This window comes from Bufo gargarizans, chromosome 1 (assembly GCF_014858855.1).
Source record: "Bufo gargarizans isolate SCDJY-AF-19 chromosome 1, ASM1485885v1, whole genome shotgun sequence".
Classification (NCBI taxonomy): Eukaryota; Metazoa; Chordata; class Amphibia; order Anura; family Bufonidae; genus Bufo; species Bufo gargarizans.
In genome coordinates, this window is record NC_058080.1 from 577,843,169 (window position 1) to 577,860,274 (window position 17,106).

Below are 17,106 nucleotides of genomic sequence, written 5' to 3' on the forward strand. Positions count from 1 at the left end.
TCCAGTAAGAGTGCCGTACACCGCCCACGGAAGGGGGAACATGTACATGGCCGGCAGTGGATTTAGTGAGTTGCAAGCATCCCACCATGGAAGGGGGTCCTGCACGCGGCCAGCAACTTATCAGCGAGAGAACGACCCCAGTCAGTGAGGGAGTATGCATGGCGCTTGAGGGAAGAAGGCATGCCCAAGGCCGGCAGCGAATCCAATGAGAATGCAGCATACCGCCTATGGAAGGAGGTAATGCACACGGCCGGCTGCCCAGCACCATAACCAATAAAGTGCAGTATTCCGCCTAGAGGAAGGGGGTCATACACAAGACCGGCAGCGAATCCAGTGAGTGCAGCATTCCGCCCCTGGAAGGGGGTCATGCACAAGACCGGCAGCGAATCCAGTGAGTGCAGCATTCCGCCTATGGAAGGGGGTCATGCACAAGACCGGCAGCGAATCCAGTGAGTGCAGCATTCCGCCTATGGAAGGGGGTCATGCACAAGACCGGCAGCGAATCCAGTGAGTGCAGCATTCCGCCTATAGAAGGGGGTCATGCACAAGACCGGCAGCGAATCCAGTGAGTGCAGCATTCCGCCTATGGAAGGGGGTCATGCACAAGACCGGCAGCGAATCCAGTGAGTGCAGCATTCCGCCCATGGAAGGGGGTCATGCACATGGCCGGTATCAAATCCAGTGAGAGCAGCGATTTCGCCTATGGAAAGGAATCACGCACATGGCCGGTAGTGAATCCAGTAAAAATGCAGCGGTCCCCTATGGAAGGGGGTCGTGCACCAGACCAACACCGTATCTGGTGAGAGTGCAGAGTCCACCTATGGAAGGAGGACATGCACAAGACCGGCAACGAATCCAATGAGTGCAGCATTCCGCCTATGGAAGGGGGTTGTGCACATGGCCTGCAGCGAATCCAACGAGTGCAGCGTTCTCGTGCACATGGCCAACACCGTATTCGGTGAGAGTGCAGTATTCCACCTAAGCGGGGGGGGGTCATGCACCAGGCAAGCCTGCAGCCCGAGAGAGTGCAGTATCCTCCCGCCTAGGAAGGGGTTGTCTGCACATGGCAATTACCATAGCTGGAGGGCGCATGCACTTGGCCAGCGCTGCATCCCGGAGAGGGCCAAAGAAGGGAAGCATGCACCAGCCGGGGAGTGCGACACCATGCCGCTCATGGAAGGAGCACGCATACAGGCGGCGCTACTGAGATAAGGCTGCAGCGTCCTGCGCAGCGCACAAGAAATCCATTAGCTTAACCATGTCATGCATTCCCAAATAAAAAATAGCCTCACTGAGGCAGAAGAAGTGCCACCATACAGGTGCCCAGCATAGAAGTAGAGGGGGGGGGGCGCGCCAGCCATATAGGCCCATCAGCCGAACAAAACAAACAAAAGCACGGGGGCCGGTACCCGAAGGGTTAACAGCCACCAACCTGGAAGGGAGGAGGAGGCGGCGCCGCGATCCCCTGGGGGCGGGGAACCTCCAGGCGGGAAGAATTCGCGCCCGGAGAAGTTCCCGCCCCCTCCAACAGAGGCCGGAAGTTTGCGGCCTAGCAGGCCGTGAAGCCGGGGCCTAAATTTTCTGCGGCACCCGGCTGACCGGGGCCGCACAGGAAACCGGAGCGGACTGCCTGGACAAACCGGCCGCGGAAGCCCACCCCGCGGACCGGAAGTCAGGGGCCCGGGTGGAGCGCCGGAATGCGGCCCAGTAGGCCCGGAGCCTGGACCAAAATTTACGGCGCCCGGCCGGCCGGAAGTCGCCGACGGCCGGCCGGAATCGTTGGAGCATCGTGCTCAAGCCAATGCCGGCCGCGGGAGTCTACCCCGCAGGCCGGAACAGTCGGGGGCCGGGAGAGTGCGGCCCAGCTCGGAGGTGCGGCCCAGCAGGCCGGGAAGAAGCGCCGGAGGTGCGGGCGCCCAAGCAGCACTGCCTCCAGGAAAAGGCCCCCGGTCCAGAGCAGCGCATCGGTGAGGGGATGGGGGGACCCTGAGACCGGGTGCCCGTGAGGATGTGAGCACAGCGTTCCAGGAGGGACGCTGATAAGTGAAGGGAGACTGCCTATTCGCAGCAATCTGCTGCTAAAATGTCCCATGAGGGCCAGAAGGGAGGAGAGGGAGCAGGAAGTGGAATGTCGCCCCGCAGCACCCCAGGGGCCAGCCTAGGTCCAGCAGTGACCGAAGGGTCCAAGTATGGGGGGTCAGGCACGCAGGAGACCAGGGTGGGGGGTGGGGGACGTAGGGCTGGAGAAGCCACTCTCTCACCATAGTCGTCTTCACCCTCAGTCCATTCCAGCAGGGTCGCCCCTTCAGCTACTGGCACCGTAGTGGCAGGACGCTGGGAGAGGGACTTGGCGTGCGGGCGACCCTTGCGCTGGCGGGATGTAGGGGAGCTGGGCTGCCCTGATCCACCTTGTCTTCTGTGGGGGAGGCAGCAGTGCGGATGACCGGCACTGGCGCAGCTCAACCCCGGGAGAAACAGAGAGGTCTAGTGCGACTCTGTTGTCCCTGATGATCTGGAACAAAAAGAAAAGAAAAAAGTAAAAATCAAAATTTAAACAAGGAGAAAACAGCCCTGCAGTAGCAGGGAGTGTCTTGCCTCCTTGGACACTAAGCAAAAACTGGCAGTCTCTCTCTCCAGGCTGAGGGTATAGCTGTGGAGGAGGGGCTTAACAGTTTTCACTTAGTGTCACGCCTCCTAGGGAGATGAGCTATACCCAAGGTCTTCTGTGTCCCCCAAGGAAATTGGGCGAGAAATAAAAATAATTCCTCCACCATTTTACGGGTGTTGTTCCCACGGCGTTTTGCTTACGGCAAACTGACCTGTGTCCTTCATTCTCTGGGTCAGTACAATTACAACGATACCCCATATGTATAGGTTATGTCTAAATAGTGTAAAAATACATTTAAAAGGGGATATCCAATTTCAACAACCCCCCAACGTGCAAGGCCCCTCACTGGTAATAAACTTACCCCGCTCCTAGTGCAGCTCCTGATCCCAGCACTGCCGCTTCTCCCTGCACATTGATGAAAACATCCAGTGTTGGGGGGAGCAGCAGCCAATGGCAGGCAGGGACGAGCCTCCCTAGCATCACCAGTGACACTAGGGAGGCTCATCCCCATCTGCCAATGGCTGCTCCCCCCGACACCAGATGTTTTCATCTGTGTGCAGGGAGAAGCAGCAGCGGTGGTGCGGGGACCAGGAGCGGCGCCGAGGCGAGGTGGGGGAGGGGGGTTGAAATTGGATATCCCCTTTTAAATTTATTTTTACACTATTTAGACATAAAAACCTATACATATGGGGTATCGTAATTGTACTTGAAATTGGATAACCTTTAAACTTTGAGAAAAAAATAAAAATAAATGTTTAATTTTTTTACATCACCATATTGACCCCTATAACTTTTTTATAGTTATATATACGGAACCGTGTGGGGGCTCATTTTTTGCAGGACAATCTGTAGTTTTTATTGATCACATTTTATTACATTTTTTTGGGTAAGAGAAGCGATGAAAAAAATGGCTTTGACCCTTTTTCCCATTACGCCATTCGCTGTATTGGAAAAATATATTTATATTTTAATAGTTTGGGTGTTTTCGGTCGCGGTGATACTCATGATGTTTATATTATGTTATTTATGTATTTATTTATTTTTTCTATGCAAAGGGGGCGATTTAAACTTTATATAACAAAATAAAAAAATATATACATTTTTATTTATTTTTTGTTATGATTTTTAAGCTCGTATTTGAGCCTACAAAATTAAAAATATTTTTTTCCTGAAAAATCATGGTTCGTTTACATCCATTTATAGTTCAGAATTGCTAATTTCTTATGTTGGCCAAAATAAGAATTGCAGCTTCAATACCCTTGGTCTCTTCAGTGAGGGTATTGATTTCAGATACTGGCATTGGGATGCCGGTAAGAAGCCCGGATGTGCGAGCTTCTGGGTTTTTCAACCTTTAGATGCCATGATCTCACTTGATCACAGCATCTAAAAGGCTTTAATGACAGTGATCGGCATTATTGCCGGTCGTAGTCATTAGCCGCAGGTCTCTGCTGTTTGAGGGCTCCATGTTTGCCCATTGCTCCAGCGCCGTAAATGTACAGCACAGATAGCGAAGGGATTAAAGGGAAAGTGCCATTAGAAAAGGCCTTTCCAAGTCCCTATATAGATTACAAAAGAATATATAAAAATACTGGCCACTAGGCCTAAAACATGCCAAGACTTCCTGTCTTTTGAGAGTACTCGGTACTCACATGAGCCAGGAACATAATGGATAAGAGGAGACCCCAATGACTTAGGTCTCATTCACAAGTTAGTGTTTGGTCAGTAATTTACATCAGCGATTTTGAGCAAAAAACAGGTTTGGCTCTAATCACAGAACAGGTACAGATCTTTTATACCTTATGTCTGTGGAGGCTCCAATCCTGGTTTTGGCTCACAATCACTGATTGAAATCACAGACTAAAACACTGAAGTGTGAAAGAGGCTTTATATGGGACAGTTTTCTAGGCATCCTCTGTGACTTGTGCAGAGGGTAAGGGGGGAGCTGATAAGCTGTGATGTCACCTATTGTTAATGGCGGATTCTGTGCCATCTATATGCCATCATCCGAGTTCCTGCTCATTCATTTTCTATTAAAGATAAGTGTACTTCTCCTTGTATTTTGTGGTTCCCATTTGCTCGTTGTTTACTAGGCCTCAGGGAGACGCTGGTTCATTCATCTGGGAAGGAACCAGTAGTCTCAGACCCGGTCACTACACCTAGGGATATTGAGGGTTACTAGGGCTTAGGTTTATGGTGTATGAATATTCCCACCTTCAGGGTCTATTCATACTGACAGGAATCAGGTTTAGGGTTTCCTAGGTGGCGACCCGATTTTCCCTAGCCTTGAGGCCTAGTTCCGTGTCATTTTCCTTCTGTTGTCATTCTGGTGCGCCGGTTTTTTTTACACAATAAAAGCACACAGAGCTATGGGGACTGGGTATTGCGGATGTGCTGGCGGCCATCTAGGAACCCAGGTCCTCGGCTCTATACACAAAATCCTGGTGACAGGTTCCCTTTAAAGCGATACAATAAAGCACGGTTTGGGCTTGGAAACCCCTTGTTTGATGAGAAGTCTGTCACTGCCTACCCCCTGTGAGTGATCGCTTTCAATGGTTACATACCTTCAACTTTTTTAACTCCTGAAGAATCATATAATCAGGCATATTGTCAAACAGTCCATCAGTTGCTGTTAGAATAATGTCACCGAGCTGAACATCAAATGAGCTACTGTCTGCCGCATCCGGACTGTAACAAGAACAAGACCCAAAATTAACATTAAATCTGCAATAAACACAAGAGGTACTCGCTGGTCTCCAGCCACTATGACTCTTTCTTGTTGTCAGTATACTACAGCTATTATTGATAGTTGTTATTATTGAGCTACTATAATATTTTGTGTGTGAGCTGGAACATTTTCATTGACATATCAAGGTTCAGTCGGGCTCCTGCTGAATGTGCATGGTGTGCTGCCTGAGGGGCTGGGGGAAAGAGCCTGCACACATCCTATGAACAGTCCGGCTTTTGAACACTCCCATCTAAAACACAGCTTGTTGCCAAGTGCACTATTGCTTTCACTTGCAAGAACACCGCGTGCTGCTGGAAATTTTTCCACACTGATGTGAAAGCAACACGAGACCGCACTGCTCACATGCCTATGGATCTGCTCCAAGGAAATGAGGAATCCCATCCAGACTATACTAAAGCACGATTTCAGGTCCTTTAACCCACACGTGGCTGGAGAAGTCTGCATTCTAAATAGCAATCACGTTTTAAGACTTATTAGTTGGTCACCTCATTTGATATAATCTCAAGAGATCACACGATAGAATGCATTTTGACAATTCTTTTAAACTTTAGGCCCCAACCAGAACGGCTGGTTAAATAGGGGTTCCCACTGAGCGATTCTCTAAGATCAATTGCTGTTGTGTGTAAAACCCCAATATAAATGACTAAAAATATAAAACAAAGCATTACATGGCACCCAATGAAATAAAGCAGTAGGCACTGTGATATCAATGGCCTTTTACTAGGAACCGCTTACCACAAGCTAGCCGACATTTGTGCCTTTGGCACATCCAAATACCTACAGCATTATTAGGTGGAACACGGACCAAATCTTGAAGGGTTCACAGTGTTGACTCTTTTGTAGTTCTTGCACTGAGCACCTATGTAGCAAATCAACTAATCTTTAAGTGTTCCACCTAATATGTCCACCAGAGCTCGGTGCGGCAAGACATCAGGGCCAACCACTGAACTACTGGGTTAAAGGGCTTCTGTCACCCCACTAAAGTCTTTTTTTCTTGGCTTCTTATCCTTATACTGCGATATATTCATATATAATGCTATTACTCATTTTGGTTCAGTAGTTAATTCAAAACAGACTTTTATAATATGTAAATTACCTGTCTACCAGCAAGTAGGGCAGCTACTTGTTGGTAGCAGCCGCATCCTCCTATGATAAAGACGCCCCCTCCGCATGTTGATTGACAGGGCCAGCGAACGCGCTAGTCTTCTGGCTGGCCCTGTCTGCGTTCAAAATCTGGCGCCTGCGCCGTACCTGTCTTCAGTCGGGTGTAGATGTGACGTCATTGGCGCAGGCGCATTGAGGATGGAGCCGCCGAGCGAGCGTCCTCCTCTCAGTGCGCCTGCGCCGACTGAAGACTGGTAAGGCGCAGGCGCCAGATTTTGAACGGAGACAGGGCCAGCCAGAAGACGAGCCTGTTCGCTGGCCTTGTCAATCAACATGAGGAGGGGGCGTCTTTATGAAAGGTAGATGCGGCTGCTACCAGCAAGTAGCCGCCCTACTTGCTGGTAGACAGGTAATTTACATATTATAAAAGTCTGTTTTGAATTAACTACTGAACCAAAATGAGTAATAACATTATATATTAATATATCGCAGTATAGGGATTATAAGAAGCAAAAAAATAATAATAACTTTTGTGGGGTGACAGAAGCCCTTTAAGTAAGTGGACCCGTCAGCTCTTCTAACCAAGGGCAGATTAAGGCAACTGTGTCACAGCCAAGGCACACGGGCGGCTTCCGTGTTTTGTGGAACCGCAACTTGCAGACCGCAATAACTTCATAAATTAATTTGTACTGTAAAAAAACATTTCCCGAACTCTGGTTCAGTTTCAAGTGGCGACAGGTCCCTTAATATTTAGTCATCACCTGGTGCACGTCATTGGGGACCCACCTGTCACTGAGTACCACGCCTTCTGCTTCAGGAGGTGCTATTGAGAGCTGGAATGGAGTGTTAAAGTAATGCTGCTGCTCATCTGACCGATGCACTACTTCCCCTGCTCGTACCACCAAGAATCCAGAATCTCCTAAGTTTGCCGTGTGTAACCGATGACTTCTTCTATCCAGAACGACTAAACAGGCAGTGCTACTTCCTTGAAGAAAAGAGAGAAAAAATGTGAACAGTGTCATATCTTTACATGGGATAATGCAGCAGGTGAAGTACAGTAATACCATGTAATAAAGCTTTCAGCAAGCGTGTAATATGCACATGGGGTACACCATTACAGCAAGCTTGTTTTATACAACCCTGTCCTCCGCTACAAAGAACTGCATCCACATAGCTAGGCCGTTCCCTCAAGGACTGCACAGCACAAGGTCTTTGTAAAGTGAAAAGAACATACACGTAGTGTCGCTTCCTTTACTACCATATATTAGGGAATTGCTTTTTGCCAAGACGGTAATACACATCAGTGACAGCAAGCCATGGCGATAATAAAGGGGTTGTCTGCCCTACGATTAAATATTTCTATTGTGCAAAAGTCACAAATTGTTGCTAGCCAGGAGGTCCGTTAAAATCATTCCACCAGTCCTATCTGCACTAACAACCTATCCGTCTTGACTTGCGAGTTATTAATATGATCTCCTATACTTGGAAAGTCGTAAAATAGGTTCACATTCTACAGCAGGACATGCTGCTCCTGTCTGACATAGAGCATATGTTCCGAGACCCCAGGAGCCCACAAGATACATTTCTGCTTGAAGCTCTTCAAGATGACAAAAACAACTATATTGGGCACTCCAGCTGCTGTGAAACTACAACCCCCAGCATGCAAACATGCCCAGCTTCTCTTCTAACTCCCATAGAAGTAAATGGAGCATTCTGGGAGTTGAAGTTTCTGAACAGCTGGAGTGCCGAGGGATGCTGATCCCTCCGATAGGTGATGATGAAATCCTGTAAGTCCACCCAACCTGGAGAGACTGCAATCCTGTGTCACAGGAACGCTAAGTTCTGAACTGGTGGTCCTAAAACACTGGAGCCCACAATGAAAGGGTTAAAATGCATGGATTTGGAATGAAACATAAATTGCTAGAATTTTACTCATCAGTTATCCTTTCAGGTGCCATTTTAGGCCTCATGCACACAAACCAGCCCGTGCTGCGGTCCGCAATGCACGGGCACCGACCGTAGCGCCGCCCCCATGCAGATGCAGAACCAATTAACTTGAATAGAGTATGCGATCTGCACCACTACTTTTTTTGCAGTGCGTTGGCACGGACAAACCCCACGGAAGCACCGACCTTCTAGTATCCGTGACGCAGGGAGCACAAGGCCGGTGCCCGTGTATTGCAGACCCGCTGTTTGTGGGCCGCACATCGGCCGTGTGCATGAGGCCTTAAACGAGACCCCTTTAAAGTTGAACAGACTCACTTCTTGAGCAGACATCACTTATGGACTGTCCCCTTGAAACATACTATAATGGACTATAACTCCTAATATGTTAATATATGCATTTTAGATATTAAACATTTTCCTAGAAGGAGTGCAATTCCAGTGCGGTGGGACATTACTACGAACTTGGCATATAAAGTTTAATCGCTCCAGGGAAGAACGCCAGCACAGCGAGCGTATCGCTCCAAACATATCTGTGCCAACAAATTCAGCGTTGTCCTTTAAAGGGTTTTTCTGCTAGTTAAAACCAGATAGTGACACGTCCTTTTTTTATCATCTGTTTTGGTTTTCTGATTGTCGATTTTTTATTCCATTTCATGAACATAATTATGGGGACAGACATCTTGCCTGAGCTGTTCTTAATAGCATTTAGAGAATTGCTTTATGGCAGCCACATGAGCCGTAGACACAATGGTTAGGAGGGGACCTCTGACTTCTATGGGACCGTTTTCTAGGCCTGCTCTGTGACCTGTGCAGAGGTCACTGTACAAGGAAAGAATAGGTAAGCTCTGACAATCACCTATTGTGAATGGAGGATCCCGTCTTATCTATACACAGAGGCGATACCATTAGGCCTCCTGCACACGAACGTGTGGGCCCCGTGGCCATGCTCCGGGCCGCAATGCACGAACACCGACCGTGGGGCGGCAGCAGCAGCGGATCGTGGACCTATTCACTTAATGGGTCTGCAATCCGGCCGTTCTGCAAAAAGGTAGGACATGTTCTATCTTTTTGCGGAACGGAAGTATGGGACAAAACCCCATGGAAGCACTCCGTAGTGCTTCTGTGGGTTTCCGTTCCACATCTCCAGATTTGCTGAACCATTGAAGTGAATGGGTCCGCATCCGTGATGCGGAATGCCCACGGAACAGTGCCCGTGTATTGCGGATCCGCAAATGCGGTCCGCAATGCGGCAACAGGCACCACACGTTAGTGTGCAGGTGGCCTTACCGATAGGATTAGAATGACAGATAAGCAGATAACTGCAGTAAAGTGATCTGTACAGACCAAGAAGTGGCGCCAGGATTATGTTTTTTCCTTAATATAGATACTGACATGGAAAATTAAAAACAACACCAAATTTTTTTAAATCTGTTTACCATAAAAACATGATTTTCTAATGACACATTCCCCCTAAAATATGTAAGCAATGGTCATGTACTACTTTGTTACCTATACCCACACATATTGTGTACCAACCCTGGTCAGCAGGGTGACTAGAAACTGCATTTGGTCTTGGTCCCTGCGTTTCTTGCATTAGGCAGTCAGGTGCATTAACCTGGAGCTCAGTGACTAGTACTATACCGCTATTGTGTATGCCGGGGAAGTGAAGAACCAGCTCTGTACACTGAAGTGTTCGGGGGTGGGGTGTGTACTAAACCTTAGAGATTTATATGACAACCTATCCTCAGGATAGGTCATCAGTATCTCATCGGTGGGAGTCCCGGGTATCAGCTGTTTGACGAGGAGGTGATGCTCCATGCAAATGCCGCTTCCTGTGGAGCAGCGGCGTAGTATAATTACAAGCACTCCCTTCATTCAAGTGAGTGGAGTGAGTACTTGACATTACACTGCATTTCCGAGAAGTGCAGTGTAATAAAGAGGAGGCTCGCATGGAGAGCCCCCTCCTCTTCAAACAGCTGATCAGCAGGGGTGTCAGACGATAGGTCATCAATATAAAATCTCTGCACAACCACATGGCCTTCCACAACTGCAATGTGATCCTCAACCAGGCTGTCCAGACCCAGTTGTACAGTATATTTTTGTTGTCTCCTAGATCTGGTGAAGTTTTGAGCTAAGAATATTTATACCAGGGGATGGTCATACTACTTACCTAGCAAAGGTACTTTGTTCTGGAGCAGCTCACAGTAACTTGAGGTCAGGATCCCAACAGGGTTCGTTGGCACAAACCGTCCTTCTTTAACCAAACGTTCACATGTGCGCATTAGGGTCTCAGAAAACTGAGAAGGGTCAACTCCATAGTCCCTCCATCCACCCACTCCATCAGCCACACCTGGAAACAGAGATAAGTTACTGTCTCAAATACGCACAGTTAAGAGACAAGCGTCAATTTCAATGTGCACATTTATCATGAAATTATTGTCTCAAAATGAACACATTTCAGATATTATACCTCAGATTCCATTCATGTTCTATTATATATTCGGATATGAAAGCACCCAAGACCCTTCACCGCCAGGATCTGAGGTTGGACCCCTCCATAAAGTTATGGTTTATTTTAGCAATTAGGGATGAGCGAATCGACTTTGGATGAAGCATCCGAAGTCGATTCGCATAAAACTTTGTTCCAATACTGTACAGAGCAGGAGTTTCGTACAGCATTAGAATGTATTGGCTCCAATGAGCCGAAGTTATTGCTTCGCAAAGTCTTGTGAGACTTCGGATAATAAACTATTTGTACCGTAAAAAAAACATTTCCCGAACTCTGGTTTGGTTCCAAGGTACCACTTGGAACTTCGGCTCATCAGAGCCAATACAGTCTAATACTGTACGGAGCTCCTGCTCCGTACAGAATTGGAATGAAGTTTTATGCAAATCGACTTCGGAGGTTTCATCCGAAGTTGATGCGCTCATCCCTAGAAGCAATGTCATAAGAAAGAAATACCGCCATAAACCTTCTCACAGGACATCATTTATTGAGGAATATATCTGCAGACACCAGTCTGCTAAAAGCGAAGTGAATATTGATGAGCTGGGCGGCGCTTCAAAACGGCGGTTGGGGCGAGGCTGGCTGGGCGCAAGTGAACTGAAACGCCGCCCCTTGGGCAGAAAAGACGATTCTATCAGGTTATAAATTTGAAACATGTGCGATATATATTGCGATATATTGTTTTCTGTATTTTTTTATTTTTATTTTATTTAATAACTATTAGCCCCCTTAAGGGCTAGAACCCTTGTCATATTCACCCTAATAGAGCTCTATTAGGGTGAATAGGACTTTACACTCTCCCTGCTGCCCTGTGCTTTGTGCACACAGGAGCAGGGAGCTGACCATGGCAGCCATCCTCATGTGCCCCCCCAGCCTCTGATCCGCCCCCCCAGCCTCTCCCTCTTTTCAGCCCCCTCTGGTAACTCAAACCCCCCCCCCCCTCCAGTATTAATCATTGGTGGCAGTGGCCACAGGGTCCCCCTCCCCGCCCATCATTGGTGGCAGTGGGCAGTGCGCCCCCTCTCCCTCCCCAGTATTGATCATTGGTGGCAGGGGCCCCCTTCCCCCCTACATCATTGGTGGCAGCAGCAGTTCCGATCAGAGTACCAGCAGTGTAATGCTGGGGCTCCAATCTGTTACCATGGCAGCCAGGACGCTACTGAAGTCCTGGCTGCCATGGTATGTTAGTGAGCAGCATTATACTCACGTGCGCCGTGGCCGCCGCTCCCTCTGTCTGTGCGGCACATTGCTAATGCTTATAGCATTAGCAATGCGCCGCACAGACCTATGAGAAGAAGGAGCGCCCGGCAGCCACGGTGCAACAATAAGTCTCTATCTCTATCTCAAAAATATATATAATTAGACTGTAGACATGTAATGGTTTTAATAAATTAATAAAGGCAACAGAGGTAGTTTCTTTTAAAGGGTTTCTACCACCACATTTTGACCTAATTAGCTGTCAGACACTAGCAATCTGCTAGTGTCTGCTGTACCTAACCATGCTATTGTAATACTTTTCTCAGGCAAATGAGCCTCTAGGTGCTATGGGGGCGTCTTTTCAGCACCTAGAGGCTCCGTCTACTCACCATGTCTGCCACCCAGCTCGTCCCTCCAGCCCGCCCATCTCCTCTAGATTGACAGCCTCCATCGCGGGCGAATTCTCGCACCTGCGCGTCTGTATTCGGCGCAGGCAACGTCAGACCGCTCCCTGCGCCGGCATCTCCACTGCTTGAGGCCGGGCGTTGTCTGTTCCTAGGAGCACTCTCACGTCACCGGCGCAGTGGAGATGCCAGCGCAGGGAGCGGTCCGACAGTCACTGCACCGAATACAGACGCACACGGCGCAGGCGTGAGAATTCGGCCACGATGGAGGCTGTCAATCTAGAGGAGATGGGCGGGCTGGAGGGACCAGCTGGGCGGCAGACATGGTGAGTAGACGGAGCCTCTAGGTGCTGAAAAGACACCCCCATAGCACCTAGAGGCTCATTTGCATAGCAATAAAAGTTAATTTTTTAGGGTAACCACTGCAGAGAAAAGTATTACAATAGCATGGTTAGGTACAGCAGACACTAGCAGATCGCTAGTGTGACAGCTAATTAGGTCAAAATGTGGTGGTAGAAACCCTTTAAGGTATAAATAGGCGAAGTAATTAACAGACGACTCACGCCCAATTATGAATATTATTGATATTAACACAAAATATTGATAATTAATATTTTCTTTAACAACGGTGCTGTGCTTGATGAGCCTGGAGAAGGCCGTGGTGCTCACAGGAAGACTGGTGCCTTCTCAAACAGTTGATTGGTGGACGTCACGGGTGTCAGACCCCCACTGATCAGGTACTGATGACTTATACAGAGGATAGGCCATCAGTAGTAAAATCCAGGAAAACCCCTTTAATATAGTTTAAAATGGAGATTATTGTATAAATCCAGCATCAGTTACAATCTATAATACCAAGCAACAGATGGGAAAGGTAATTACAATAAGCAACATCCATTTTCCTGTCCTTCAAAAGGTGCCCTAACTCTGAGCCCGAGAAAGGGATTTTTGCTGTGACCCCGCTATGAACCCTGTAATCTATGAGAAACATGCTGCCAGACTAACGCCTGGACAGATTAATCAGATTCTACCAAAAAATAGAGGTCAACCTTTCAACCAACTGCTCATCCAGGATACCAGTCATCCCCACACTGACACTGTATAGCTTGTGCAGATATTTGTATACTTTAGGAATGCAAGAAAATGTGCTGTATTCTGTCAGGTGTGTCTGCCCCAGTCACTTTCAGAGGTAGAACAATTTGATTTTCCTATGCAAGAAGCCCGATACCAGTATCACAAATACTGTACATACCGAAAAATGGTTCACTCTCCACACCACATAGTATGTGCAGGTCACAACTTATTTATAGGTATGTAAATCTGATGCAGAACGCCAGGGATTAGCGGTTAGTGAAGATTAACACAGAGTGTGATTACATGCGTACAGTGCCTGCAACACACCAGAACAATGTGAACACCCAAACACACTAGCTGAACGTCTCCACACCAAACCACGGGCCTTGGTTACTGCTTTTTCTGCTGTAGCAGACTCCTCTGCTCTTGTTCCATATGGCGCTCTGAGTTGTCTTTCTTCCATATTTGTTTTTGGTTAGACACAATAGGCCATCAATATCTGATCAGAGGTGGTCTGACACCCTACACCCTCCACCAATCAGTTTCAGAATTTAGCACCAGAACTACACAGCTCCATACAGTGTGCAACCAACAGAGCTTGTAACTGCAAAGCTGCTAACATTCACTTCAAAAGGCAGCAACGCTGCACTTACCAGATCTGTCCACTGCACAATGGCACAGTTGTGTGGGGGTGTTGGACCTCTGCTGATCACATATTAATGGCCTAAAACCCTGGATAACCTCACTAAGTGTGAATTCAGACACACACCTGTTTTTATGGAAAAGGACCATGTTAGGGGTCCGTAAACAAATATAAAAGGCACTACAAATGGTGTTTTTTTTTGTTTCAGTAGAGGGAAGGGGGAGAATGTAGCTGCCACTGGAATTGTTGGTTATGGGGACAATGCTGCTGCCAGTGGGGAAGCGATTGCAAATGGGGCAATGCTGCTGCCAGCTGAGAGAGCTGGAAATGGGTGACAAAGCTAAAGGCAGTGGGGGAGAAGTGGTAAGAGGGACATTTCTTTAGCAAAGGGTGCTGCATTGTGACATTTGGCAGTTCTAGGGAGATATTTTGTGCTGCACTGTGTTACGTTTTTGTTAATTGGCGAGACCCCAGCATCACCACTTATTGGCTGGCGAGGCCGGAGTAGAAAAGGTTGAAGAAGCCATGATTTAAACTTACATGTGCTGGGGCCCAATACTGTGCTACTCTTCACTTAAAATATTGGCTACAGAGGAAGGCCTGACAGCAGGGATAGCCACCCTGCTGCTCTCCAGCTGTTGTAAAACTACAATTCCCACCACGCCCTGCTGTAGGAAGTCTGGGCATCCTGGGGGTTGTAGTTTTGCAACAGCTGGAGAGGTTGGCTATCCCTGCACTACACAATTGAAAGGGGCCATTTTTTAGAAAGGCATTCTGTATGAATGTAGCCTAGCAGTTCCAATTAAAAGTACAATTAAAAATAGAGTACCATTATGTTATTTAGCAGCAACGTAAAAAGGCCCTCATAAACAAATACCAGCGATGCAATAAATGTGAGCTCAGTACAGCGAGACAGATTTCAAAACTAGCTAACACCCAGTCCCGAGGACAGCATCAGGGACAACTAACAAATTATAGTATAAAACACGTTGTCTCAGCACACAGCGAGTGTAACTACATTAACTCCAAATAAAAAGCTGTTCTCAAAGTCAGAACATGGGCCAGCCGCACGAGGATATAAGGGTGCAGTGCATTACAGCCAGAGATGCCGGCCTGACAGCACGCTCTATGATGCTTAGGCCTCATGCACACTACCGTTGTTTGGACGGCGGCTCGGATGCGGACCCATTCACTTCAATGGGGCCGTAAAAGATGCGGACAGCACTCAGTGTGCTGTCCGCATCCGTGGCTCCGTTCCGCGGCCCCGCTAAAATATAATATGTCCTATTCTTGTCCGCACTTTGTGGACAAGAATAGGCATTTATATTGCCGGCGCCCGTTCCGCAAATTGCAACACGGGTGGCTTCAGTTTTTTTGCAGATCTGCGGTTTGCGGACTGCAAAAAATGGCACAATCGTGTGCATGAAGCCTAAGGCTGTGTGATAACACCCGTGTTGGGGGTCAGGCTTTGCAGCTTTAATCCAGCATAGAAATGCACTATGCTAGTGGGAAACTGACCCTACTATAATTTTCATTGCTTTCATGGATTAGTTATGACACTTGCTATACTAAAATATCTTCGCATCTTACCTTTTTCCTAAACTCTAATAAAAGGGTGGGTACCCACTAGGGCTGGGCAATTTTGAAAAAATAAATAGATTATTTTCATTTTAAAAGGATAATTAACGTTTTTTTCTGGCAATAATTTTTTTTTTTGTGGAACGGTAGTTTTTAGGGACACCATTTTTGCGTGTATATAAATTTATTACCTTTCATAATCTTTTTGCCAAATTAAACTTATGATTTTCACCACGCGACAAATTTAGCAGGTTACTTTTTTATTGTAGTCAGTATGATGATTGTGATACCAAATGTGTCATTTTATTTGTTTACTATTTTTTATATGTCTCATGCAAAACATAAATAAAAATAGTTTATGTCTTCGCGTTCCAAGGTTCAGAACTTATTTATTTTTCCGATGACAAGATGTGGTTTCATTGGTACCATTTTGGAGTACATGGGACTTGCTTATTAAAAATGTATTTTTTTTGGAGAATAGGAACAATTCTGTTCCTTTTGTGTTTTTTTCTTTTTAAAATTGTTCACGGGTTGGTGTACATAACATGTTATCTTTATTATATGCGTTTACAAAATAAATGGAATTATGGAAACAAATGTTTATTTTTAATTATATACAGTAAATGCACTTTATTAAGCTTTAAATTATTTGTATTTTTTGTACCTTGTATATCACTGCACTGAATACAATCACTGCTACAGTGACAGACAGCCTACTAGGCTGTCTGTGACACAGCCGAATACCCATACAGGAATGGCAGGCCTATTGGCACTCAGATTGTGTTCTTGGGGACCAATGGTGATAAGGAGACTCTGTAACTCAATAGTGACAGCAGCATTTAGGAAGCTGACCCATTATTGACCAATACACCCTTTTACTGTGGTAACAGGCCTTAGGGCTAGGCTGTCACCTTTCATTCGAAACCCAAGCTTCTACTCATGGCCCAAACCGGCAGATGCAGTGACAAATAGCAGCCACGACATCTAAGCAGTTTAGGGGGAGGGAGCTCCCTCTGTCAGGCATTGGCACCCCCGTGAATGAGAATGCCAATGTCTTAACATGGCAGCCGTGGCCTAATGTAGGCTGTGGCTTTCTGGGACAGCCCGATTGTGCCCGTCAGGACCGCATTGATCGTAAAGTCCCATTGTGCAACTAGGTTTAAAAAATAAAATAAAAAAAATGCATGCCCCCCCCCCCCCCGAAAAAACACTTTTCAATTGGGAAAGAAAAATTGTAAAAACAAAAAAAATGCACTCAACATATTTGGTTATTATCCCTTCTGTAATGACCCACACTAC

The 17,106-nt window shown here is 47.0% G+C and overlaps 1 protein-coding gene across 2 annotated transcripts in view; it reads right to left on the reverse strand.

Annotated features, from left to right (window-relative positions):
* The window catches only part of PPTC7 (protein phosphatase targeting COQ7), a 42,097-nt gene that overhangs the window by 10,793 nt on the left and 14,198 nt on the right, over window positions 1-17,106 (reverse strand). For both annotated transcript variants that reach the window (XM_044290596.1, XM_044290588.1), the window contains exons 2-4: window positions 10,576-10,755; window positions 7,245-7,443; window positions 5,170-5,293 (exon numbers count right to left, since the gene is read on the reverse strand). In XM_044290596.1, the coding sequence (XP_044146531.1) occupies window positions 5,170-5,293; window positions 7,245-7,443; window positions 10,576-10,755 (503 nt within the window). The remainder of the gene's footprint in view (window positions 1-5,169; window positions 5,294-7,244; window positions 7,444-10,575; window positions 10,756-17,106) is intronic.